Below are 26,793 nucleotides of genomic sequence, written 5' to 3'. Positions count from 1 at the left end.
AGGCTCAAACAACATGCCTTTACAACAAAATGCATTTCTGCATGCTGTACCCTGCAGCAGCCTTAAGTTTTATTTCCAGCCTGATCTCTTCTAGTCTACGTTTGCATTTGCCTTAGGCCAAGAAAGGCCTTTGAAGTTCCTTTTACACACTACAGATGTGCTTTCTTGGGTTCGTATCGTCGTCTTCTCCCAGCTGAGGAGTTCCCAGGATAAACTCAACAATACCTTATCAAAGCCATAGCTGGTGCTGTCAACCAGTGCCCAGTGCAGAAGCGGCAAGGCCCCACGCTGGGAGCCATGCACACTCGGGCTGGCACTATCAGCTCTTCCATCACTGGCACTAAATTCACTCAGTACTTACAGGGGGGAAAATAATCTCTGAGCCAAACACCCAACTACAAGCAAAACTGAAAGCATTAACAGATTAAATCCACCCCTGAGCACCGAAGGCTCTCACCATAAGGCTCTTTATTAGGAAGTTAAGTCTTAACAAGTGGCTTAAGGGGTGGATAAAGCTTTTCCTGGGATAATCTGCCAGCATGTTGCCCAGTGCCAATTCCAGGCCACTGGAAGAAGAAAGCAAAAAACGTAAGAAGGTGAAAATCTTTGTTTGGTAAATGGACGCCTAGTAGCTGAGAGGTCCTCTCCTATCTTTGCCCCTGAAGCTCCCTGCCATTTTCACAAAGTCAAAGAAAAGTGTTTTTTCTACTCTGTTAGCTTCCCAAAAGCAGAAGTATTCCAGGATTACACCTACAACACACGTGTTCTCTCAAATCCTTCATGCTGTAAACGTTCTTTGGACGTTGTGTTGAGGGGCATGGTTTAGTGAGAATCATTGGTGATGGGTGAATGGTTGGACTGGGTGATCCTGTGGGTCTTTTCCAACCTTGGTGATTCTATGATTCTAGAATTTGCCTCCGCCACATTCATGTGAACCACTACCAATTAACTCAAGGTAACTAACAGTTCTAGGAAGGACTGTCTTTGGACAGCACCACCGTGGTAAAAGCACCACGATCTCAGGTACTGTTGCAGGCATTTATTTACGAGGGGAACATGCAGAAGGGGAAAGATGAGAATGCAGCAATGAATCATCAGCACCCCTGGCTTTTTGCCATTCTCTCCTTTCCAAGCCTATGACTCGCTGCACACTTGAGCAACAGGCAGCCACCTCCTGCACAGCTGCCTATTCCAGAGGCACCGTTCTGCTGCCCCGTGCTTTTCCGCACTTACTGCGAGAGATCCGTTCTGCGTGCTGGCTGTGGTCGTGCTCTGCTCGCCGTGTGGCTGCGTGCTCCCGTAGAGCGTCAGATTGTGCTCGCTGGTCTGGCCTGCATAGTCCTGAGTGTGTGGCACCCCATACTCTGTGGGAATCCCGTTCTGTGGGGGTGGCGGAAATGGGATTGTGGTGAATGGCTGCACCATTGCATCAGGAGTTGCTGCTGGCTCCTGGTTACCCTGGAGAAAGGAGAAAGCATTTTTAGCACACCACGGAAGACAGATGGAAACATCAGCCTGAGAAATCATTTACAATCACACGCACGTTCCACACGGTTCATGTAAATATCCCATTCACTGCCACAGTGTGCGATTATCTTCTCTATCAGAAGGGCAAGCCTTGCTCCGCTGAGTCATCACACTGGTTTTTAGTCACACTTGGGCAACTTTCTCACTTCTGGGTGGCAGATGGAGAACCATCTATGGGGTTTGCAACTTGCACACCCCTGAAATCTCATGAAAATGCTTCACATGCAGTAAGGCGTTATTTTGAAAGGGCAGAGAGGCTCTGGAGCTTGGGAATGCAGACACACAGACGAGCAGGACGCTAGGTCCATCTCCTCCAGCCCCATCTTCACAGCTCTGCACCCAGACACACAGTGTTTAAGGGCACACCGTTGCATTACAGCAAGAGAAAGAAGCACACATCTGTGCAGCAGCCCCTTCCTTTGCGCTGGCACCGATGAGCACTGAGCACAGGTGCAGCTTTTAGCACACCGAATGCACAACCCAGAAACAGCCAGCTGACTGTGCAGAATATATCCCCAGAAGACATCTCATCCTACTACGCCTGAAAAAACCCCAGCAGCAAACCCAAAGCCTGCAGCACTGCAGGGCTGTCGCGGAGGGGACAGGAGGGAGCTGGGGTGACCTTCACGAGCCACCCGGGTGAAGGACAAGTGCCTCAACATTGAAAGCCAGCCCTGGGAAGCCCAGCCTGCTGCACTGCTCCTACTGCCACAGCAGCAAAACCCACGGAGAAGATTTATGAGAGCACGGCTGTTTGATTTATGTGCGTGTCAACAGACTAATCCTGATTTTAAATTTTGGCTGCTGTTCCAGCCCCTGGTCCTCCCCCACAAAGCCCAGAGGTACACCAGCATGCTTAAATCAAGGGAGGAAAAGGGAGAGGGAGCTTGTCCTACAGACAGGAGAGGCAGAGGGGAAATTACCGAGCAGTCTTCAGCAGAGAGCACACAGACCTCCCGCTCCCCTTCCCTGCCTGCAGCCCTCCCTTCCCAGCCTGGACGACAACCACGACCTCACTGCTCCTTCAGGTGCCTGCCCAGCGCCCGGCCTGCCCGCCCAGGGCCATGTTTCCTGGAAGAGTTGGGTTTGCTCTCCAAATTAGGGCTGATCCCGCTTCATTTGTGCTTACTCTGTCTCCTGTCCAGTCCCAGCAGCGAGGAGCTGCGGGCAGCTTCAGCCATGCCTGAAATCTGCAGGGCCTTACTTGCACTTTGTTATACCCAATCTCTAACATGTTTCCATACAACTCAGGTCCGCCCATTTCTTTCATTTTGATCATAGAATCACCAAGGTTGGAAAAGACCCACAGGATCACCCAGTCCAACCATTCACCCATCACCAATGGTTGTCACTAAACCACATCCCTCAACACAACGTCCAAACGTTCCTTGAACACCTCCAGGGTCGGTGACTCCACCACCTCTCTGGGCAGCCCATTCCAGTGCCTGACCACCCTTTCAGAGAAGTAGTATTTCCTAATGTCCAGCCCAAACCTTCCCTGGCACAGGGAAGCTTAACATCAATCATATAACATTGGATCTAAATACTAAACTGCCTGGGTTTGGTTGGGTTTTATTGCTGTTTTTTTTTTTATTTATTTTTAGTTTAATTTCAAGAAGTGCTACAACCCCCAGGAAGATGCCACAGCAGAAACTATTTCCAATCTCCTTAGAACAAACCAGACTGACAAGCCCACGGTATCCCTGATAGGAGGAAGAGAATGCTCATCAGCCACCAACAAAACCTATTGTGCCACCTTCCCAACAGTGTGGGGCTGCTCCCTAAAGGACATCCTCCAGCATTTTGTTTAATCTCACTCCTCGACTGCTTAAAATGCCAGCCCACAAACCTCGTATCATCGTATTTTCAGCATTCCCCCCTCCCTCAGTTAACGCTGCTCCCCTTCTAGCTTAAATGCTTTTCAACCTTTTAAATATTTCCTCTCCCTTCTTCAATTATCTACAAGTGTTTGAAGGATGAAAAATGCTATCTCTCTCTCTCCCCTATTTCTCGTGGTGTTTTGATAACACATTTATTTTAAGCTTAATCACATCTCACAAGCCAAAACAGCCTGACAACTTTATTTATTACTTCTCTCTGACCTTCCTAAGATTTTTAAATGAGGGATTTTTAGTGCACAATGCGGTGTTTTAATACCATTCTAACTTCAGGAATCTTTTTTTTTTCCTAATCTCACATTTATAACAATATTAAAGATACTGAAATGCAGAAATCATGTCCCAGGTTATCTGCAAATCCATCGCTATTACATCTGTCCAGCTCTCGCCATCCCAAGGAGTACCCGTATCTGAAATTAGTTTTCCTCTGGATGTGATTATTTACCCACTTCCTGTCTAATTACTTTTTAACATTTTAATTTCCTTCAGTGCTTCAGAATTACTCTTCCTGTCCCCATTCGTGTCTACAAAGGAGAACTCCTGATGTGCTCCCTGCAGGTCTCACGGTGTACTGATATCCTCCTCTTCTGCCGCTGTGCCCAATTTCAGCATTTACCCAACGCTTCGTCTTTCCAAGAACGCGCACAAAAAAACCCATTTATATTCCAACACAGAACCTGAACTCCCCTCCCTACCTCCAACCCTTGGCAGAAGGTCCTGCAGTCAGAAGCACTGATTTTCCCACATCCCAGGAGGTATGAAGAGCTTCAAGAAAACCCTCAGTGAAGGCACGCGGGAGGGAGATGCAACCAAGAGAGCCGAGCTGGAAGTACTTTGTCTATCCTGTCTCAACAACGTGCCTCCCTGCACTACCAGTGCTGCCTGATTTAGCTCGTGAACCTCTCAGCATCATGACTCAACATCGACAGACTGAGACGAATATGTCAAAGAGTAGTCACCATCCCAAATGCACGCGCAGATGCCATCGCGGGACAAAGAAAGCTCAGCTGCAGTTCCCACTAATTACTGCTGTTATCAACTTGTGCGATAGCATAAAATGAACCTAATTAACGTCCAGGCTCGGACAGACTCTTCTCGCAGCCACAACACGAGATGGATGGTGGTCTCCAGGAAGGAAGCCTGAGGGACATCCGGCTGCAGGAACAATTTTGGCAGCTCCAGGTTAACAGATACAAGTTCGTACCAACACACATCAACCTAGCTGCCATCCCATGCCCATCAAGCAGGCATGGGCTGTTCAACACAACTGTAACTCAGAACAATTAACCAAACATACACCCCTCAGAAAGGGAAAAAGCCTCAGTATGACACGGTAACTTACAGTTCAAAGAAAACCAGAAAACCCTTTGCTGCATACTCACTCAGCTCCCGGGCTCCCACAGGAAGCACTCGCACAGCAGGCAGGGATTCAGAGCAGCTGCCCTCCTGCAGGGCTCTGACATCGGTCTCGCCAGCACACCCTGCCCAGGGCACCAGCAGGACACCAGCCTGGGTTCCCAAACCCGCCGAGCTATAGCCATGCCTCGAGGTGTCAGCTTCCCTTCTTTGGGCTGCGGTTTCACCTACAGCTCATCCCACGCTTTGTTTGAAAAAACAATTCAGCTAAGCCAGCGAAAAATCCTAAACAGGGACACGTTTTTAAGAGCTGATGCACACATACCTTAATTAAGGAGCTCTGCGGCTCCAAGCTTAGCAGCTGGGCGGGATGCAAACAGGCATAGGGGTATCTCGCAGAGGGGAGGAAGCCAGGGAAGCCTCAACCAGCACAATGTGGTTCTGTAAATGCGATTTCGGATGAATTCTTTCAGCAGACAGCAGGTGGTGATCCAAGATCACGGCACCGAGCGCGAGCACGCAAACACGCACAAAGGCCTCCCACTTCCATAAAGCTGTCAGCTAACAAAGATGGGTTTATTTTGCGAGGGGCTGGTTTTGTTTCGTGCGCTGGAGAAACGAGTGTAATTAGAGGGACGTGAAAGGAGCCTCCGAGTGAGGCGGCTATGGATCCCTTCTGTATTGGTATGGCGGTATCTGCACAGAGAGCAAAGCGTAACAGATTAAAATGGCAATTCTGGTAAAAACTGACCTGGTACAATTTCTGCATGGACAACTCCATGAGAAGTGCCATAAGCTCCGCATTGTCCGTTACTGTATGAAGAGCCATGAGCTTGAGAGGAAGGCGCAACGCGTACACATCACGTAACCTCTCCAAAGTACTGCTCAAGCTCTGGAAACCCCCAAGCACTGTGATGGATGGAGCACAGGGGGGGGCAGCCCACTGTTGACAGGTTCGCCTTCACCATGCCTGTGTTATTAAGCCTGGGAGGAGCTGCCTCCCATCTAGCCGGAGGCAATTAAGGTGTTTGTGACAACCGCTGTGCTCCCAGCTACGGCTGTTTGCTCTCCACGCAATCCTAATCCCTTCCGTAAATAGCAAAAACGCTCCTAGCTCCCATCTGCAGAGACAACAGCTCAACCTGGAGCCACCGCCCACCCCACGCCGCCCCTGATGGGGACGCAGGAACCCACACCATTCCTCTCCGACCAGCTCACAGCTGGTCCAGGGGGAGCAGAGTACACCCTCTCCCCAGGCTCCTGGCACCGAGGTCCCAGCCTCCAGGCACCCACTGCCTCCACCCTCCATGAGCCCTTTCAGCACGTATCCCTGGAAAAAAAGAGAAAAAAAAGACCTGCTTTTTTATTGTCAGGTTAGTTTTGCTCCCAGCTGAGGGCGTTGAAACATCTTGGCAAAGGGCGAGGAGAGCAGGAGCCAGAACAGTGAGGGGGTGGAAGAATGGGGAGGGGAAGGCCAGGGGACATCAGTGGTTCTCACAGACCCTGGAACTGAAGCTATGATCTCTCAAAGTTGTCCTTCTGCTCTTCAGGTCACAAAGACATTCAAATATAAGCGATGCGCATGGGATGATTAGTGATGGCTTTTTACCTCCCCAGATCCTGCTGAACACTGACCCAGCCACGTGAACTCCTCAGGTACCCAAGAGCATCATACAAGCTCTTTACCTCCAAACACTTTCCGCATCACAGCCATTTCATTCCCGTTCAGAAACTGAACAGGAAGAGTTTTAAAACTTTGAGTCTTTGTTCTCTATCAATCAGCCCTTTAGCACCTATCACATAGGCAAAAAAAAAATCTAAGGAAGGAAAGTTGAGAGAGAGAAAGGATAAACAAAGCTAAAAAGAAGGGAAAAGAAAGAGAAGGAAAGCAGGGAGAGAAGAATGAAAATAGACAACTGTCCTAGAAAGCAAACATGATTTCCCCACAAGCGTTACTTACTGATTACAAACCCCAGGGACAGTACAGAACAACTCCAAGTAAGGTTACTACATAACCACCCCCTGGTACCTCTCTGTACAAACCTCTGCTGGAGCCCAGGGGTGTGTGACCCTAACCCAACACCCACACCACAAAGGCACTGCTGTGGCTCCAGGGCACGGGGTTGGCGTGTCTGCCTGGTGACCCAGATGGGTAAAATCAGCACTTCTTCCCTTGATGCAGATTGATCATAAATGCACCTTGAGGAAGATCACAATAATGGAGGGTTTGGGATTTGATTTACAACATTCTGGGGATTTCAACCCTTACGTCCAACAGCAACTCCTCCTTAGCCCTCCCAGAAATAATGCTCTACCTATGGGCAGTTTTGCAAGAGTTTGGTGGAGTTTTATATCAGTTTTGTTAAAAGCTGACAGGCACACATTTGGGTGTTCTTTTTTGAATTTAAACTTCAAGCAATCATTTTAAGGATGCTCTTTTTCAATTGGCTCAACTTAAGCCTAACTGAGCTGACCTCCCACTAAAATAGCTGCCTGCACACAGACAGGCACACATCTAACCATTTAAAGGCATGTTTCCCCCAACTTCCTGGAGCAAGCCTGCACTGCATTATCTAATCTTCTCCTTCCTTTTCCTTGATATGTGAAGCAAGGGAAGAGTAAGTTATCTTCCAGTATACGCTATCGTTCCAGGCCACTAAAAAGTGTTCTGTAAAAGAAAACAGCTGGCTTTCTTGCCTTCTTTTTTTTGTTAAATGCATTTAAGAATATATATAAATTTTTTTAATAGATAAGTTGAAGCTTTACTTTCATAGGAAGGGAAAAAAGAAAATTACAGTCTTATCTTATTGCACTACCCAGGAAGCACTCACTCACCCCAGCACTGCCACTTCTCCCAGCACTATGCAGCCACAGCAATGCCAGTAACACCAAGAGCTGTGTTGGCTTGCCAGCCTAAAATGTACCCACTGGCTTTCAGATTTTCATACTGATTTACTGCTCTTGAAATCTACATTATTCCCCCTTCAAAAAAACCAAAAAACCCTAAAAAAGTGAAATGTTACTGGCAATTAAGGCATCCTACCAAACGCTTTCAATCAATTCACGCTCTCTGGGGTTGATTAGAAAGAGAAATGTGCTTCATGAGACCCCATCAAGGCCTCAACATCTGTTTCCATTCCACATTAGAAATGAAACTACCTCTGAACGTTATAGGGAAGAGGGAGGGCTGAGGATGAAGGAGAAAGGTCACCAGGATGGATGCTTCCTAGGCAGAAAAGCCAGCAGGCAAATGAAAGGCCAGGTTCACATTTTCACTCTAGACCAGTCCTTTAGCATCTGCCGTGGCGGTGTTCCTCCCAGCTCTGCAATCCCCTACGTGAATATTTTCCATTTGGCATTCATTGTCAAACGTTCTTGGGAGAGAGATTTCTGTAAGACGACCGGCTTTCAACAAATCAGTATGAAAGCACAGCCTCCGAATGCACCACATCCAGTCACACTAATCCAACAGGCACCCGGCGCGGTGGAAGCATCCCCGTATGAGTGGGATTACTTTACTGTTCGGCAAAGAGGGTTAGGTTTCTTCTTCTGGACCAGAATTGCAATGAATCACAGCTAAGACACAGTGCTCTGCAGATGTGTCACGTATGTTTAATCCAAGCTAACCATCAGCTTTGCAATGGATTAGCAAACTGATCACACTCGCAGCCGCACGAGTGTGGATTCCTATGCTGGGAGGCAGCAAGGAGCGAAGGCTGGCAGTGGGGAAGAAGTGCAGTATTGGCTCAGCTGGGAGCGGTCCATGTCTGCAGTGGATAGACAGCATCCACCTACATGGCTGTAAAGCAGCACAGTGCTGGTTTTCTGCCTGTCTCAACTGCTAACTGGCAGCTTGTAGGCTCCACTTAGGAATAAGTGCTGCAAAACACAGGATTGTCTATAGGGAAGAAAATCCCACAGTAGCTCTCTACCAGGATGTCAGGACTGTCCTGCAGTCAGATAGAGGCTTTGTTTTGAGGAAGATGGCAGGTCTCCAGCTGATGCTGTATCTATGAAAACCAGCATCCTTCTCCCCAGACCTGACCAAGGACCTGGGCTGGACTGAGCGGCAGCCATTCCCATTCATCCCACAGCTCTGCTATGTGGAAGGGCTGCCTCCCATTATCTGCAAGCACATCACCAAACCACACTGCATGAAGGGTTATTCCCGCAGCCTCGGGAATTCAGACTTTGTTCCTGAAAAGTTAAACCCTTAAGAAGCTCATTCAACCCCTTTGAAAGATTTGTATCTACTTCAGTCAGAGGAATTTTTCAAAGCCCTTACTACGTGACATACCTATCTGTAATATACTTCCAGATCTCTGTCTCTAATACCTGGTGCTCTTCTAGGAAGGGTTTTGAAGATGGCTTCTGGCATGCAGCTTCCCCCTCGGTGGCAGGAGATGTGTGATGGCGCTGCTCTAAGCTGGCTTAGCTACAGGATGGACAGCCAGGGAGAAAATTAAAACCTCAAAGCCCAGTCAGTCATCTCCATTTGTAACACACAGGCCCCTTCTATCCCCCCATTCTCACCAGCCAGTGCTAGCCCTCCCCTCCTGCCTGCCTGCCCTGATTCCAGCTACTCCCAGAAAAGCTGCCAGCTGAGGAGGAGGAAGGGAGAAAATGCAGGGAAGGCGAGCACATCTGGAATCAATTGGGAAAGCTCTGAATGCCTCGGAAAGAACTGCAGAGCTGGCAAAAAGCAGAGCTAGAAGCCGTGCTTTCAGACGTGACTATGGAGCAAAGGTGGAGGACGAGACGTATACAGCATACTGAAACAAAATCAGAGCTCCTCCTGAGGTTCTCTCTCCTTTTCCCAACCCTTCCTTTTATGAAGGCAGCTAAATCTCCCAGCCCTGTCACTGCTGCCGGCCCATCACGGGGACAGCCACAATTCAGCACTGAACAGACGGGCTCTGATGCACACAGCTCCAGCCAAGGCAAACGAGACTCATCTGTGACTCAAGTGCCAGGGTAACAAAGCAACAATATTATAATCAATCTGCTGTCGGGGTGTGGTGGGGAGGAAATCTGTGACTTGGCATATGCTTGAGAACAGAAATTTGACAGTTCAGAAACACAGATTCCTTCCCACAATAACTTTCCGTTCCAGTAACGCGTTCTCCTATCTCCTGTTACTTATTTGTTCCAAGATGAGTTTTCCATTTTCAAGGAAGGCTCCGTTATGCATCCTGGAAAGCAGGGAAGCTGGAAAGGAATGGGGGGGTCACTAAGAAGCAACTCACCACAGCAATAGGCTGGTGAAAGGCACGAGTAAAATCATTTGGATATATTACCACCAAGTAGGAAATGGGAGCAATATCACTTCAGCACACGGCCCTGGACAGATAAGAGATGGGGCACACACTTCCATATGTACATTTTTTAAAAGGGAATTAAAACAAATTTAAATGAGAACAGGAAAAAGCCACAGAAGCGACCACAAACCCAAACGTGGCTAAACACTGGGAAAAAAACTCGAAAGCCCCAATCTATTTCCCTTATCATTAGAAAAAAATAAAGTGCCAACTGATTATTTGGTGAAAGTATATTAATGGTTAGGAAAAAAAAAACCAACCAACAACAAAAAACAAACACTGGGCACTAATAGTACTTAATCTAATGAGCAAAGGCATCAAGAAAACCAATAGCCAGGAGCTGAGCCTGATAAATTCAGCTCTGGTAAAAGACACCATTTTATTCAGCTTACTGATTTTCTAAGCAGCAGTCATTAAGTCAGCCACTGAGAAGAATTCAGTCCTCTCCTCGTGCCTTTCTGCTGAGAGCATTCAAAGGGGAGGCATCAGGGTGAGGCATAAGGGCCTACAAGACTACGTAAAGGATGATCTGTAGGACCATGCTCTGGGAAGCTAGGAAGAGCTGCTGGAAGTCAACATGCAAAGGAAAGCAGGTGAGGCTGAGCAGCAGGCACGTTTATCAGTGAAATGGCTCAGTCTCCCTGAGAGGAAGAAGCCGCCAAGAAGCACGGCTGCAGTTCTGTGTACCAGCTGCTGTGATAAACCATCCACCGGCCTCGGAAGGAGTGACTCCACTTCCTTCCCCGGCTGCTGCGGGATCCAGCCGTGTCATGGCCAGAAGTTAGCCCGAACAATAGCCTTCTGTTCAGCCACAAACCGAGGCGGCCCGCCTTGGATCAGCCCAAGCAGGACGCCCAGTGCAGGAGGAGGCTGCAGCATATGGCCGGGGCGGGCAGGGGGGGGACCATTCTTCCTGCACAGCCCGCAGATACGCCACATTAACTGCGGTTGGAACGCACCTGAAAGCTGCTTTATCCCAGAACAAGGGGTTCTGCCAACGTGTAACATGTATTATTGCCACAACCTGCTTTGCTTACGCTTAACTTCTAGAATGTCCCAATGTAAGCTAGCATAATAGCTGTTTATTTACACGCCGCGGATGTCAGGTAAGTCAGGAAAGAGGACCCCTTTGCTTCTAAGCCCTTACAAAGCCTCCTCCCCCCAGGCCTTTCAGCTAAGGTGTGTTTACCAAATTCCTGTTGCAGCCAGCAACCAGCTCAGGCTTCTCCTGCACACGGCCCACCTGTGCCTCACCAGCACAGTGGCAACGCCTGGAGCATTCAGTTTAACAGCAGAAAGGCAACGAATATTCTGATTAAACAATTGCTTCTTACTGGCAGCCGCACTCTTAAGCTGATATATATTACTGAAGCTGAATCGATAGACTTAAAAGCTGAATTGATAGAAGAGCTTCTCATTTTGATGACATGCCTGCCAGCACCTGCAGCTCCATTAGTGTGTCACTACGCACGTTCCCATGACATTCACCTCTTGGTGGTTCTCAGCGATCTCTCCAGCAGTGAGCAGAGCCCTTCTCCTGGCTCTGTCCACCAGCTTGCACCTCCAGAAGAGCAGAGAAGAGACTACAGAGGACTGGAATCCATCCTGCCAGCCAGATCCCTCCTGCCCGTAGCGCCAGGATGCAGAAAGCCCCAGGATGCGGGCTTGGAGAAGAACATCAGCATCTGGCAGCCAGGAGCAGCACCCTGCACCCAAGCCAAGGAGCAAGTCTTTGGTATGAAGAGAAAACACGGGAGACGCACACCTGGCTGCTTCTGTCAATCTGTAGGAGAGGGGGAATGCCCAATTTTTTTCATTTTTTTTAATATATATATTTTTATCGTATTACCGAGAGGAAATGCCAAGGACTGCTGCAGCCCCTGTCCCTCGAGGCTCTGCTGCTGCCATCCGGCTGCGCTGCCTTTGCAGCGATGAATATTTAAACAGGGCAATAAATATTTCAGAGCACATCCATCCCGATGAGAAGTCTATTAGAATAAGAGAGAGGACACAAACATGCAGGGCCACGGCCGCTCCCTGCTCTGCCCCGACCACCTCCCCTCTCTCCAGCCCTCGACAGGCACCCGAGCGCCTCAAATATTCATGACCACGGCTCCCGTTACCATCCAAACACACAAAATAACACAAAAAGGTAAAAAGGTGCCCCACTTCCCAGCAAGGTGTGCTTCCACCTCTCACGGGGCCGCTGGCTCTGGGGTGCAGCGATCGCACGCTGGGAGAATTTGCTTTATGCTCCCGTAGTACACCTCGAGAGTGCAACAAAAACAAAGTCGCTAAACCTAAAAGCTCGGTGCCCGGCGGAGCAAAGAAGTGTGAAAGCCCATCTCCTTCCCCCACAGCTCCTCTCCTTCATTTAAGTGGTGCAGTCATGCTGGTGTTTCTCGGTCGCTTGCAGCTCTGCTTGGCTCTCTGCAGGATGCTAACAGATGCACAGAACTTTGCCATCATTGGAATGAAGAAAATTGGCTAGAAAACAGGTTTAGGACATAACAGAAAATGCTTTCATTTAATCAGCCGTCATCCACATGTCATTCATGTTAAGGGGGGCTATTTTGACTAGCACAGTGCTAAAAGCCTGGTTCTTTTTTTTTTTTTTTTTTGATCACATCCATAAAAAAACTTTAAGAAAAAAGTTCAGGGAGAAACAAGTTTTGAAGGAAATCAGAATCCCATATAAGGCACTTGTGGCCCTGTCAGTATGTAAGATTCCAAAGAAAACACATGGCCATGCTCAGGACTGGATTCCCATGCCAGCCTCCAGCGCTTCCCTCCCCAGATTCACAACGCATACAACATTGGGCACATAACAGGGAGGGGAGCTTCAGAAAGCTGAATTAAGCCTGCCCTGCAGAAAGGTCAGATATGAGGAAAAACTTCTCCCCAGAAGGAGCAGTGCTGCAGTGGCACAGGCTGCACAGGGAGGTGGTGCAGTCACCGTTCCTGGAGGTGTTCCAGGGCCGTGTGGATGTGGCACTGAGGGACGTGGCCAGTGGGCATGGTGGGGATGGGCTGGTGGTTGGACCAGGTGATCTCAGAGATATTTTCCAGCCTTAATGATTCTGTGAAAGGGAAGCCAAGAAGACACGCTCACGAGGAGCAGCTGAGGGATCTACCTAAGAAAGGGACAAGGCTGGGCTGCCATCGCCCACAAGTGACCTGCACCGGGCCCTCTCCTTTCTACGGATGTGCTGCTATTGCTTTGAAGGGAACAGTTGAGTTTATCCGCACACAGAATCAACCTTGACGGATATCAATAACCTTTCCACTGCAAGGCAGAGCCTCACACTCCCTCCATGTGGACCTTGACCAAGGCAGCACCCAACAGCTGCACAAGCTTGCTCAGGAAAGCCAGCTTCACATGCATGAAATTCTCTCTCGTCTCCCTACGCTCCTGCAGAAATTGGCTCCAAAGCAAAGTATCGAGCTTCCAAATGGCAAAACTTCTCTGCAGATAGCATTTCAAGGAGCAATCAGATCAATCACTTGCTGCCTCCCTCCATGCCTTCTGGATCACAGCTCCTGGAATAGCAGCAGCAGCAGCACCAAAAAGATGCTGTTTATATTAAAAATATAAAATAGCAATCACAGCAGTGTAGTCCAGAGAGTGACAACAACCCTGCTGCTTTGCCAGCAGTGAATGCCAGGATTTTATAATTCTGCTCCCAGCCACCACCAGAACTGTCCTTTGTAACACCGAAAAAGGATCCAATAAGAAGCCAGACCTGGCCTGGCCCTGAAAAAACACCTTATGCTTTTCTATCCTATTAAGGGACCCCATGCACAGTGTAAGCAGAATACACTGGAAGCTAAGCAATTACCTCGCCGGGTAATTTAGAGCAGGAGCCACCATTTTGCAGCAGACATCAAAATCATGAGTGCTCCTATGCTGACACTGCAGCTGCGGATTACTCCCGTGATGGGCCATGTACTCACCAGCACACTAAGATGGAAAGAAGGCATCCAACCCAGGCAAGAGAGAAAAGATAAAGTTCGTTAGAATACAAAAAAAGAAAAGCGTGAGGAAGGAAAACAAAACAACATTTAATCCCGTGGCTCCCAAGGACCTCTCGTGACTCAGAAAATGAATGTAAACAGATGAAGAAGTTAATTTGGATCATATCGGTCCTAACGGCAGGCAAATGGAAGAGCAGGCACCCTGGGGAGAGGGAGGGAGAGATTTGCCATAGATCAGGTTACTATCGCTGACAGCTGACCTAAAACACCACGAGATTTCAGCAGGCTCTGCCAACAATTTTCAAAGGTGCAACCGCCTCCTTTAGGAGAGGAGATGTGAAACGCTTAATTTCATAACTGAGAGCAAGGAGGGAGGAGATCCCGGAGCATGAGTGCGTAAGTGGTCAAGATGATAATCCTCTTTGCTTCAGAAGGAGCATAATTGATTGAAAGGAAGAAATAAGCTAAAAGTGAACCGTTTCTTTCGAGATGTAAAAGTTTGGAGCAAAAGCAACGAGAAGGTCAGGAACTGGAATTGTTCTTGCTGGTCTGAAAGCACTGCGTGGCATAGGGGCAGGCAGTCACTTTGCCCCACAAACACGTTCCTTCAAAACAGAGTGACCAAACACACTCATCGCTTGGGAAGCTGGAGACCCAGCTGGCTGGATGGGCTCCACGCAGTCATCCCCCAGCTGGGCCAGCACAGCCCACAGACATACTCCATCACTGTCAAACTTCAGAAACATTCTTCAGTTTCTCCAGAACAACCCTCAGCGCTCGGTTTTAACTTTATCTTGTCCGAGCTTCTCTGTTTTGCTGAAAGTGACAGGGTAGGCAATGCTGAGAACTTGCAGGCCTAGCCAGGTGCCAAACAGATCACTGCTCCAATTCACACCGCTGTTCTGCAAGATCCTCTCCAGCTCCACATAACCCGGCTGGTAAAGCTCTGCAAACGGATCATTTATCAGCTACTAAATTAGCAGTGAGAGCTGATGTTCAAAAGTGGCCAATGACAGTGTCATTAATAGCCTATAGCTGCCAGTATATTGTTCCATGCAGTCCTTTGCTTCCCTGCATCTTCAAAACACACCAGGACATTTAACAGGCAGGCTACTGCACATGAAAAGAACTCCTTCAAATCCAGAAATTAATCAACAGTGTTTATTCAAGAGAGCAACACTCCAAAAATCATTTAAGATGAACATGTGATGACAACCTATCAGTGTTAGCTTCCAGAGCCCTGGAACTCCCTACTACAGTGTAACCAGGACTACTTTCACGTTACAGCTGTGGTCAATTTTTGGTGACCACAGAGGGAACAGTATCAACAACTGCACTGCTCTGTGCTCTGCTTCTGCTGGACACTGCTGCCATCACTGCAGGAAGCAATGGACTCAGGAAGGCGGAACAGATACAGTTAAGGGCAACTCCTAAACCACTTCAGCTGCACGGCTGCAGGCAGCCCGGCCACACGCTCACACTTTAGCGGTGTGAGTCAGGAGACCCTGCATGCTCTGCATGTCAATCACAGGAGGTTCCTTTCTGCCACCGACTTACTTTCCCCAAGGCTGAGGTCAGACAGCATCTCAGAACAACTGTATGGCAACGCACCGAGTCTCACAGCCAACCGAGAGCCCTACTGCACTTCAGAAAACACTCCGCTCCTTGATAACCTACCTAGAAGAGTCAATTTTATCTTCCCTTATGCTCCTCCAAGATATTAAGAAATTCCTATTAGTCAGCTCCAGCAGTCCTTCCCCTCCATGTGACACATCAAGCAGCTCAGAGCTTCACAGCCTCCCTTCTCTGGCTTCCTGGTTGCGCTTTATGCAGCAGACAGGCCTCATGGCTTCTATCTGATAGAACAGGAATGGGCCTGGCACGCATTCTCCACAGCGAGCTGGAGCCCGCAGCCCCCAGCACAGCTCTCTCCTTACTTCTATACCACACTCACTGGAACTCCCGCAGCTCCCTGTCAGAACTAATTAAGAGTATCACTAACAGCAACAAGAGAAAGGAAATCCTCAAAAAAATCACATTTGAGCCAAAAGCTGAGAGGAACAGTTACATCACTGCCTCTGCTGCCTCCTCACAGAGGGCTGATTTTGGGGGACTCTCATTGTGGCCAAAGCTGCCATCAGGCTGCCTAAAGCTACAGTTCCAGAGTTGATGGAAAATACAGCTCAGAGATCCTCAGTCTGATGTAACATGATTTATTCAAGTTAATCTCTCACTTTCTGACAGTGCATCAAGACACCAGCAGCAATTTCTTTTTTCCCCATCTTCCTAAGTTCACGTTACCAGTTAACTTCTTCTCACATCCCCTTCAGTATGTTAACCAACAACAGCTTTGAAGACCTAAAGAGTCCCTCCAAAAATTACTTCTCAGGATGTGGGCCGACAGCAGGCCTTGGATGACCCAAACTCTTTGTGCCACCAAGACCTGCAGTCCCCTTGACTGCATTCTGCATCACAGTCACGCTGGTACTGACGGTCATGGGGACAGTAATCCAGCTAAGAACCATTCCTACCACAACCAAACGAGAAAGGCAATTAATAGTGCTCCAAGAGCGGCATCGCCACACAGCAATGGGCCGTGGGGACCGTAGACACAGCCACTTTCAGTCAAGTGTAAGATTGAGCTCATTGTCAAATGGCATCCTTTGGAATTCCCAAAGGTGGCACTCCATGGTAAGCACAGCACCAAGCACATGTTACTCTTCAGACACTTCTTCATCAGCCACTTTTACCACATGCTCATTCAGAGCCTGGTCCTGTATGGACACCTGGAGCAGAGAAGCACACCAGGCTCCCCCTAAAGCCGCTGGCATTCTCATTTCCTTCCACACCATACCCTTTAACACACACCAGCCCCACTGCACAGGGGCTCACCCAACTCCACCACAAGCCTCAAAGCCAAATGTATCTAAGAGGGATTCCTAGAAGTACTTTTCCTCCTTTTTGTGCTGCTTTAAGACAGCAGAGCTGCATCCTACAATGAGGTGAGATGCAGATCTGAGAATGGTTTTGCATACCAATACTGTAACCAAGTTTCATCATGCACACAAAGCAAGGCAAGGGCAAACTTAAAGCAAACTAACGTGTACGAGATATTTCAGCACCGAGCAAAGCTGACATACCACAATGCCTTACAGTCCAACCAACAGCTGCAAGTAGTCCGATTTACTCATTTCACCAAATTTCCATGCTTTTCCTCTATCTCCTGATTCAGGCTGGAAGGATCCTCCCCAGGATGGCACAGATTTAGAACCCTTCCTATTGAAATTCTGAAGTCCTCTCCCCTGCTGCCCTATTTATCTAAATTACATTTTACAGAGCTGGAAAGGACACAAGTTGGAAAACAAAAGCCTTTCTTACTTCTGCTCCCTAATATTCCTGAGTCCTCTGCATAATCATTCAGTTTTGATAACCCCCTTTTATATGCCATACTGAACAATAGCAAAAATAAGAAAGGCTACAAAGAACAACAAATCAAATTAAGGGTTTTGCTATTCATTGAGGGTACATGAAACAAAGGAGGACTAGCACTATCCAAGAAATCAGACCTCCTCTCCAAGGCATTTTTAAATTGGTCTCTAAGTAATTTGAAGCAGATTTTGCTATTAGGACTGGAGGGAGAACGCAGGCTTCGTATAAGGGGCCTCAGTAAGACCCGACAGGCGAACGATGGTCTCCGCACCATATAGGGCAAACTCTGATTATCTAAATCTTAGCTAATCAAAAGCAGTTATGTGAAAGTCAAAAATGCCCTCCAAGTCAGATAGCTCAGTGAGATCAGGACTTACAAAGCACGTAGAAAGCCTGAACTCCCCAGGACCGGAGTGCAGACTGTGAATTTTAAGCAGGCTAACAGGAGGACAGCTGAGAGGGTTTTAACAGTACCCCAGCCTCCCAGCCCAAGGAATTGGGCAGATTACCTTTACAATTACTTGGACATTTTTGGCGTCTCCTTGCACCCTCAGATTACAGGATACTCAGCCTGCAGTTCCACTCGGGTATTTACAAACTGACTACTCTGGGAGAAAGTCTCCATTACAGGCAGAGCTGGTGGTGCCACCTATTATTAAGGCTGCTGATACTTCCCATTACAAGGCCCTGCTTTCAGTTGTTCACAGTTCTGAAAAAAACATCCAAACTCTTATTCGTGCTATCTGCATTTTTATCTGGGGGTCACTAACTTCTGGTTTTGCTTATCTCTTACATTCTATTAGCCTAGTTTGCTAGCAAAGCTATACACGACGGTCCAAAAAAAAAAAAAAGGCTAAAATGATAAAAAATAATCCAGCATACACAGTCTGTAGCAAAGGGAAGAACAAATCTGCTCCTTGCATTTATCGTGGAAAGAACAAACGTGGACAAAAAGTTCGATATGACATATTAGGAAAATTTGGTAATGCATGGAAAACAAAGGACTTGGACTGTCAGGGCAGGCAACAGCACCACAAATGTTTTAAGGCAGGTTGCTCAAGGCCTCCACAGCAACGGTTTATATGCCATCAGCTGTATCAGGAAATAGGAATGCTCCTGAGCACTACTGGCAGTGCCACTCACGTCTCATTTTCTGTGATTTCATGCTCTAGTTCAGGTCTCATCCACAGCTTACAGGAGACACAGGCCATGCCAGATGTCTGCAGACCAACAACAGCAGAAGGATGACCCGTCTCCTGTATTTTCAACTACCCCCTTTGTAGGGATTACCAAGCATTGCACAGCAGTTATCCGCTCCAAATACAAAGAAATAATCAACTATAGGAGTAGAAGAAGGAAAGTAAATTGGGACAAGGATATGAGAGCCAAGAGGACATACAGTTACTCAGGAAGAAAGAGATGAGACAAGTTTGACTGCAATAGGAGCAGGAAAGGATGGACTTGGATGGGACAAACTGTTGACTGGAGCTCATGAGGAATGAGTGAGAAGATCCATCTCACCTCAACCATTTGTGCCAGGGTCACATGAGGATGAAAGAGGAGGGAAAACATGCCTATTTGTGCGTGCTCAAAGCCTAACATTGCAAAAAGTCACCATTCCTCTGCTGTCAGCATATCTATGAAACCAACTGGCAAACACACATCAAGCCGGTCTGCGCAGCAAACGACAGCTAATTACACATTCAGGGTAAGTGGCAGAGGTCTGTGGGATGCATCTGGAACGGCCAACCCTGCTACTGATACTGGCAGAGGTCATCATGGTGCCACATGGACTGGAGCTGGGGGGGGGGGGGGGGGGGGGGGGGATGGGAGGACGGCCGTCTGGTTTTTCTTTCCCTTTTTTTTTTTTGTGGAAAAAAATAGCAGGCACTCATGTGATTAAAGACCATCAGAAATAGAAATACAGAGAGCAAACAAAGGTTTCCTTCCCGACTTAAAATATGGAAATGCCCTAGAACTGAAGTGCCTTCCCATTACCATCTCGATACTCTCAATTCAGTTCATGAATAATGTTGCTGAATCGTATCAACAGACAGTTTTGCAAAGCAATATAAATAAATCCATCAGATATTTTACACAAATCACGCTGTTGAACAGACCCTGCATTTGTCCCGTTTTCTTTTCTATATGCGAAGCACACTGCTTTTACACGGCTTTCACTTGATCATTAATTGCTCTCGCTTCTGGGAACCCTACAAAAGCAGCCTATCCGTCTCCGGTCTCCGCTGCAAAAACCATCCCGCATGGCACAGCATCACAAATCACTCCGCAGGAGCAAACCAAAATGCCTTTGGTAGGAATGTTAACATCTTTCTACTCGGATTCCAGGGAGAGTACCTGACTACATCCCTTCAAGTGTTATTCAGGACCACACTGAGGCAAAATAACCACTTCCTCACAAGTATTTAGAGGAATGCCCTTTAGTGAATTCTGTGACTTTGCAGCTAGGAGGGAAATAGGTCAGGCATTTTACCTGAAGCAGTTAATAAGCACAGAACCAGAAAACAAAGAAGAACAAACAACAACCACCTCTCCCTCCCCACCCCTCTTTGCGCTGATATTGGACGGAATATTATAGTAAAATGATGGTCAATACTAATTAAATGCACTGGAGCCATCATAAATGAACAACTTGCAGTGAAAGGCATTACTGATATGAAGGACTCCCTCCTTCTCAGCCTCCAACTGAGGATATTTCGGGCAGCTCGCTACAACCTTCTGCATTAATCTAGATACTTCCCAAAGTATCAGTTCCTAAGATAGCAGTAAAACGGCATTTCACATTACATAGGCTCTTCATCCGAGTTGGAAAGCGTGCCCTGAGGCAAACCCATGCCCCCTCCTGTCCCGGCTCCCAGGTATGTGGGATAAGCTTCCCAGCCACTCGCAGAAGAAACACGCTGCGGAGCAGTGAGGTTCTTTCTAAGACAGGGACTTGAGGAAATGGCACTGCCGTATCAGGTTCCCTTTGTGTGGCCATCCCTCCTAGGCAATGCTACATGTGACTTCTGCCATCCCGAGGCTGCCCCGTGAGTTTGCTTTGACTCCAGCACATCTGAAAGCGCTTGGGAAAGGGGATAAAAAGCCCTTAAGAATAAGCCCTTCTCCACCAGCAGTTAAATCCCTACGTATCCCAACAGTTACAGACACAATCCGTAGGCCCACATCAAACAAATAAGTCCTTACATCAGGGCAAGTGAGCTGCAGGTCCATCCTTCAATCTCCGGGGGAGATTCTCCTGGAAAAGGGCCTGGCCAGGACTCCTCTCACACAAACCTCTGCTGCTGACATGGTGCCCGCAGCGCTAAACCGAGGTCCTACGACAAACAGCAGAAGGGAGGCAAGAACTAGGGGGTACACAGAGGCAGAAAGTCAGGTAACGCATCAACAAGCACCGCGTTCAGAACGGCAACGAAAGGAAAAGAGCACGAGGCCGTGGGATACAAGAAGAGCAATCCCCTTCAGACAGCTCATGCAGGGGGACACCAAACCAAGGAGCAAATAGCAAATAGGCTGAGGGAGAGGGGGCTGCCATCCTCCAAGCAAGGAAAGGGGCTGGGGAATAGCGGTAGCTCCGGAGAGAATCCCTCAAGGCATGGAAAAAGCTCTTTCTTCACCACCGTCCCCTTTTTAGGGGGAGGGGTGGAGAAAGGGGGAAGGAGGAGATGCTGCAGCATCCAGCTCGCCAGAGGGAAGGAGATCCCAAAGCAGCAATGGGGGGGACAGGAGGAGAGGTTATCCTGGCACTCGGGCTCCCCTGCAGAGAGTGCAAACAAAGGAGGATGCTCTCCTACAACAGGATGCTTTGCACGGTTGTGAGGTGGCCGTCACGATGGGCATCGGCTCCGGTCCCCAAATCCACCCCCACTGCCCGAGCCCAGCGTGAGCACAGACTGCTGTCACGGGAGGTAGGGAGAGACAGGGGAAGAGAATGAGGCAGAGGAAAGAAAAGGAGACAGAGAGGCCTTTAATGAGTCAGCCGGCGCTCTGATTTAAATAAGATCTCCATTTATGGAGCTCTGCCTTTTTTTTCCCCCCCCCCCCCTTTTTTTTTTAATCATTGGCTGAGTGAGCAACTTTGGGCTGCGCAAGGTTGTCTCCAGCTGCACACAGGGTCTGGGAGGGAAAGGGTTATGGAAGGGGGAAGGGATGAAAACCTCTGGAAAAAATGAGGCTGCTCGCTGGTTCGTTTTAACAAGGACATAAATTAGTCTCAAAGCCACAAACGCCATCACCTCCCCGAGCCCTGGGCAGAGCGCAGCGAGCGAAACACGTGCCAAGATAAACGGCGCTGGCTGGAGCCGCCGAGGGGTGCTGGGGGACAGGAGGGGGCACGCAGGCAGCGAAGGCACCTCGGATGGTGCCGCAAAATGGAGCCCGGTGATCCCACAACCTCACAAAAGGGGACCTTCAGATGTTCCTGCCTACACCCACATCAAAAGGCAGCCTCTCGAGGCGGAGAAGGAGGGAAACCGGGGTGCTGCGGGCTGAAAATAGCAGCTCTGCCCGCTCTGGCTTTAATTACGGCGAGCAGCCCTTCCTCCCGCTCCTCCTCTTCCCAGCTTGGAAGAAGGCCCGCGCTCAGGCAGCAGCCCAGGTGAAAGCTCCATCGCGGCAGCAGGGAGGGGAGCAGACAATGGCGGGGTGATTCATTACAAAGGCACACGGCCCCGCGCGCAGCGCTGCCACATGGGCTGCGGGACTCCGGACAGAGGCAGAGCTCCCCTCCCGCTCCCCGAGATGCTGGACACCTTCCCCCTCTCCCAGCCCTGATGGGAAACAGATTCGGAGGAAAACGCCAGCACGGCACTGGGCTGTCCAAGAAAGGGAGGGCTTTGTGCTCCGCGCGAGCCAGCAGCCTCGCCATGCACCGCAAGGAGAAAAAGCCCTTAAACGTGGAATTCCTGTCCACCCGAGAGTTTCTTTCATCTGCAATTAGCACATGCCGTACTGGGCTCCGTTTAACACTCATTTTCACCGATTTAGGATTAAGGGGGGATCAGAGCAGGGTACTTTCTGTTAATGAATCTGAGCTCTTGCTCTCATTAGCAATTTAGGTTTCCTCTTTTACCCTTCCAGCACCTCCCGTCTATCGCTATTACCATTCTCCTCACCCCACGCGCTGCCGTCTACTTTGTCTCGCCATCCCCTCCTGCCTGTACAGGAGCTCATCTCCCGGATTTCCAAAGGAAACGGGCAAGCTGCTCCCTCAAAAGCAACAGACAAGGCAGACAGCGGCGTCTGGAGATGGAACCAAGCAGAGCAAGGCGCTGCTACAGCAATGCCGAATTCATTCAGCAGCTTCAGGCACCAGCAACGTGGACTTTCCATAAGCGAAACGTAACCCCCAAAGAAGCGAGTTCACAGGCTGTGAATGAGGCCACACCACTGCAGCACGCTGTGGATGGGGACATCGCCCTGGAGATGCCACTGTCCCCCGTGCAGCCCAGCACTGCGGGGCTCATCTAAGTGAGCATCGCCGTCATCCCCAGAGCCCCAGCCAGGGGAAGCCCAAGCTCTCCTCCCTTACTGTTGGGGTTTTCTCACACGTGCATCTTCCTCATCATCAGTGCAGCACTATGCGGTGCAAACCCCGCGATCCTAGCCTGGATACTGCATGCACTTAAGACAGCTGTAATGCAAGGTCAAGCAATGCGAACAACGTGCGGTCCACAAGGGTATCTAAGAACCATTACGGTAGGAAAAGACCACTAAGATCATCCAGCCCAACCGCACCCCCAACCTTCAGGCGAGTCTGTGCCCTCCTGCTTCACCTAGTGCTCCAGCAGCACCCCATCCTCCCCAGCACTTCTTTCTCCAAATCAGGCGGCTTTGGGGTGCCAGCTGCCAGGCACACACTGACCGCACACACTCAGCACCATCCCTCACTGCATAACAGCGGTGGCAGGGAGCACCCTGCAGATACAGCTGTGCAGAGCAACTCCGGAGCGTGCCCGCGGGCATCCCCCTCCATCCAGCCTGGCACAGCCCGAGCATGCAGCCACACACAAATGGACCCCGCCTGCAAAGAGACAGCTTTTCTGCATCACTCACGGAACTAAACATAGGTACAGAGTGCCTCCGGAGATTTCTGCAGAGCTCTTCGGTCTCAAAACAGAAAGCCTCGGTCCGGATATAAAGGAATCAGTAATGGATGGGACGAAACAGCAGGAGCAGAGGTGGGGCTTGGGAGATACCTTACTGCATAGGACAGAGACCCATTTTTCAGCCCCTGACAATGAATGCGGGATGGGAGGTGGAAGGGTCAGAGAAGGTGTCCCTCCCTGCAGCAGATTGCTCGGCCCCGTGCAGCGGGACATGCAGAGCTCGGCCAGGGCTGGCACAGGGGGACGCAGCCGGGGGCAACGAGGGCAGCCAGGGCTACAGTGTGCATCTGGGTAGGAAAATGCAAAGCTCCGCAGGAAAGAAAGAAGAAAAAAACCCGAACTGAAGAAAAGTTCCTCGCGAGAGCCCTTCCCTCCGCCTCCCCTCAGGAATATCCCCCCAAGGTTCCCATCTCCGCAAGGCACTGCGGGGCATTATATAATGCCCAACACCAAAGGATTCCAGCTCGGCGATGCCGCTCTCCTCCTCCCTTTGCCCCCCTCCCACCGGTGGCGACTTGCAGATGCCATGCCAAAAATAACAAATTAAAAAAAAAAAACCAAAAAAAAACCCACCCAAATCCCAAACCACGTAGCAGCCTTACAAGGCGAGCAGCGGGCGATGAACACCCTTCGGCCGCCGGGCAGCTCTCGGTACGGGGGGGGCCGCTCACCTTTGTGCTCCCCGGGCCCGGCGGCCGCAGCCCCGCTCTCCCTAGAGGGCAGTGCGGGACCCCCGCGCCAGGTGAGCGGCGGAGCGCCGGGGCTCTCTCCCACCCCCCCACCCCACTCCGGGCTCCGGCAGAGCCCCGCGCTGCCCTCCCGCCTCCGAGACAAAGCCGGGCACGGCAGCCGCCCGCCAGCCTTACCTGAGTTACCATTTTCTTTTTCTCCATAAACCAAAATGGGGGAAGCCCGGCAGCAGAGGAGGAGAAAGGGAAGGGAGAGGGGGGAGAAAAGGGGGGGGGAAGAGAGGGTTGGAAAAAAAAAAAAACAGGAAAAAAAAAAAGCAGCGGCCCCGAGAAGGCGGGCGGGCGACGGGTGCCTGCGCTGCGCTGCCTCGCCGGCGCGGTGCCCCCCGAGCCCTTTTTCCTCCCTTTCTTCTCTCGTGTTCCTCCCTTTCTTCCCCCTTCCTCCCGCCGCCCCCCCGGCTCAGCCAGATGGCTGCGGGAAGCACCGCCCCCGAATGCCGAAGGTAATTAATGCGAGCCGGGCCCGCCCCCGCCCCGCCCGCCTCGCCCCGCCCGGCGCCCCCCGGCCCGGCTCCGGAGGGGTTCCGCGGCTCCGGGAGCTCCGGCCGCCCCCCGCCCGGCGGAGCGGCGCTACCCCGGGCCGGGCGCCGCGGGGCGGAGAGGCGCGTCCCGGCGCGGGGTGCGGAGCTGTCAGCCCCGCACAAAGGGGAGCGGAGGGGGTGCGCGGCCCGGGTGCTGAACCGGAAGCAGTAGCAGCGCCGGGAGCTGCGTTTCGTTCGTGATAAAAACCGGAGGGCGCCGGGCTCCTTCCTAGCTTGCTTATTTCCCCTTTTCCGCACCTCCCCGTTTATGCTCAGTGAGCATCTGGCCCTTACTACCTCCGCACCTGAGCTGCCTGCGGCCGGCGGCGTTCCTTCCCCAGGGAGCCCAGGAAGGGCCCACTGCCGGTGCCCCACTGGGCAGCCGGACCCCGCACACCCAGACTTCCCCATCACGGTACCCAGAGCTGCCAAGCACCGGGCACGTGTCCTCGGCCAGAGCAGAGTGCTGAGCTGAGCTGCCCTTCTTCTTGACCCCAGGCCCTCAAGAGGCTCCCTAGGCTTCTCCAGCAGAAAAGACAGCGCAGTAACACCCGTCCGCTCTCCTTTGCATTCATACCCCCTGCTATAATTTACACCGAAATAGACATATACACCTTAGCGGTGATTCTTCACAGCCTTGTGTCGCCGTGCTGCTCCATGCTGCTTCCCAACCTGATGGCTGCAAACCCACCTCCGCCTCCCTCCCTCCCTCCCTCCCGTTCAGCCAAAGGGCAGCCGGAGCGCGCCTCGCAGCCCGGCTCCCTCCTTCACTGTGAAAAGCCCGAGCAAACTGCTGCCTCGCTGCTCTGCTGGGATGCTGAGAGCCCCGGCGGGCAGCCCGTGTGGTCCTCTGGGAGGCAGCCAGGCCCCACACGGCCCCATGGGGCTCTGACTCAGTGTCCGTGTTCTCCCGAGTTGTTTCATCCTCTCCACTAACTCACTTCTGAAGACACTACAGGTTTGCAGGCAATATTGCACAACCGGGGAAAGTCTTGGATGTTTTTTTTTCCCCCCCTCTATTACGAACCTGAGATTCCAGAGCGCAATTCTGGGTCAAAACACGGTGACCTCCTTATCCCTTTGCCACGGCAAAGCACTCAGTTTTAGCTACGTGCATCTCGTCCTTCAGCCCTCTGTAAATCAGCACCATCTCCATTCATTTAAACTTAATTCAACTTTCGCATTCACTCAGTTTCTACTGTGCCATAGGGTAGCAATTTCTTGTCACAGACCGAAGGATACAGTGCGGACCTTTAGAATCACAGAATCATAAATGCTGGAGAAGACCTCTGAGATCACCCGGTCCAACCGCCAGCCCACCCCCACCATGCCCACTGCCCACGTCCTCAGTGCCACATCCACACGGCTCTGGAACACCTCCAGGGACGGTGACTGCACCACCTCCCTGTGCAGCCTGTGCCACTGCAGCACATAGGGGTGCTACACTCATCCCACCGCTTCTCAGCGAAGCAGCATCCTTTTCTGCTGGTACTGCTGCTCTGAGCCTGTGCCAGGAGACTGGGGATTCCCATCGGTCTGAAGCACCTCCTCTCCCTCACTTGAAGTTTATCTACCTTTGCTCCTGTTTAGCCAAAGAAAACACCTGCTTTCTAATGGATAAGTTCAGGCAACAGGAATCACAGGTCCGCAGGAGTTCTGACTGCTCCCAACCCATCTGAACTGAACATCTAATATAGAGTTTCGAGAGCTTTGAGAATACCACTGAGAACAAGATGACACTTGTTAACACTTGAGGTCTTTGCTGTCTTGGGCTCACCCTGGAGCCAACAAAGCAACATCCGATAATGAACAAGGCAGATAAAATTAACTGATTGATCCGTGCCAGTCACCTTTCCCCCTGAGGACTGGGGTTCAAGCACTGTCTGATGGTC

At 50.3% G+C, this 26,793-nt stretch overlaps 1 protein-coding gene across 34 annotated transcripts in view; it reads right to left on the bottom strand.

Annotated features, from left to right (window-relative positions):
- RBFOX2 (RNA binding fox-1 homolog 2) overlaps positions 1-26,793 on the bottom strand; it is a 163,512-nt gene that overhangs the window by 56,369 nt on the left and 80,350 nt on the right. For 13 of the 34 annotated variants that reach the window (XM_040656373.2, XM_015288005.4, XM_015288028.4 and 10 more), the window contains one exon: positions 1,234-1,458. In XM_040656373.2, coding sequence (XP_040512307.1) covers positions 1,234-1,458 — 225 coding nt within the window. Of the gene's footprint in view, positions 1-1,233; positions 1,459-4,120; positions 4,300-4,807; positions 4,932-5,532; positions 5,657-20,710; positions 24,040-24,497; positions 24,759-26,793 lie in introns of those variants that run through there. The other 21 variants (XM_025155461.3, XM_025155472.3, XM_025155470.3 and 18 more) reach the window with 15 other exon arrangements.

This window comes from Gallus gallus, chromosome 1 (genome assembly GCF_016699485.2).
Source record: "Gallus gallus isolate bGalGal1 chromosome 1, bGalGal1.mat.broiler.GRCg7b, whole genome shotgun sequence".
NCBI lineage: Eukaryota > Metazoa > Chordata > Aves > Galliformes > Phasianidae > Gallus > Gallus gallus.
Note: the sequence above shows the minus strand (reverse complement) of the source record. Positions and strands in the feature narration are given on the sequence as shown.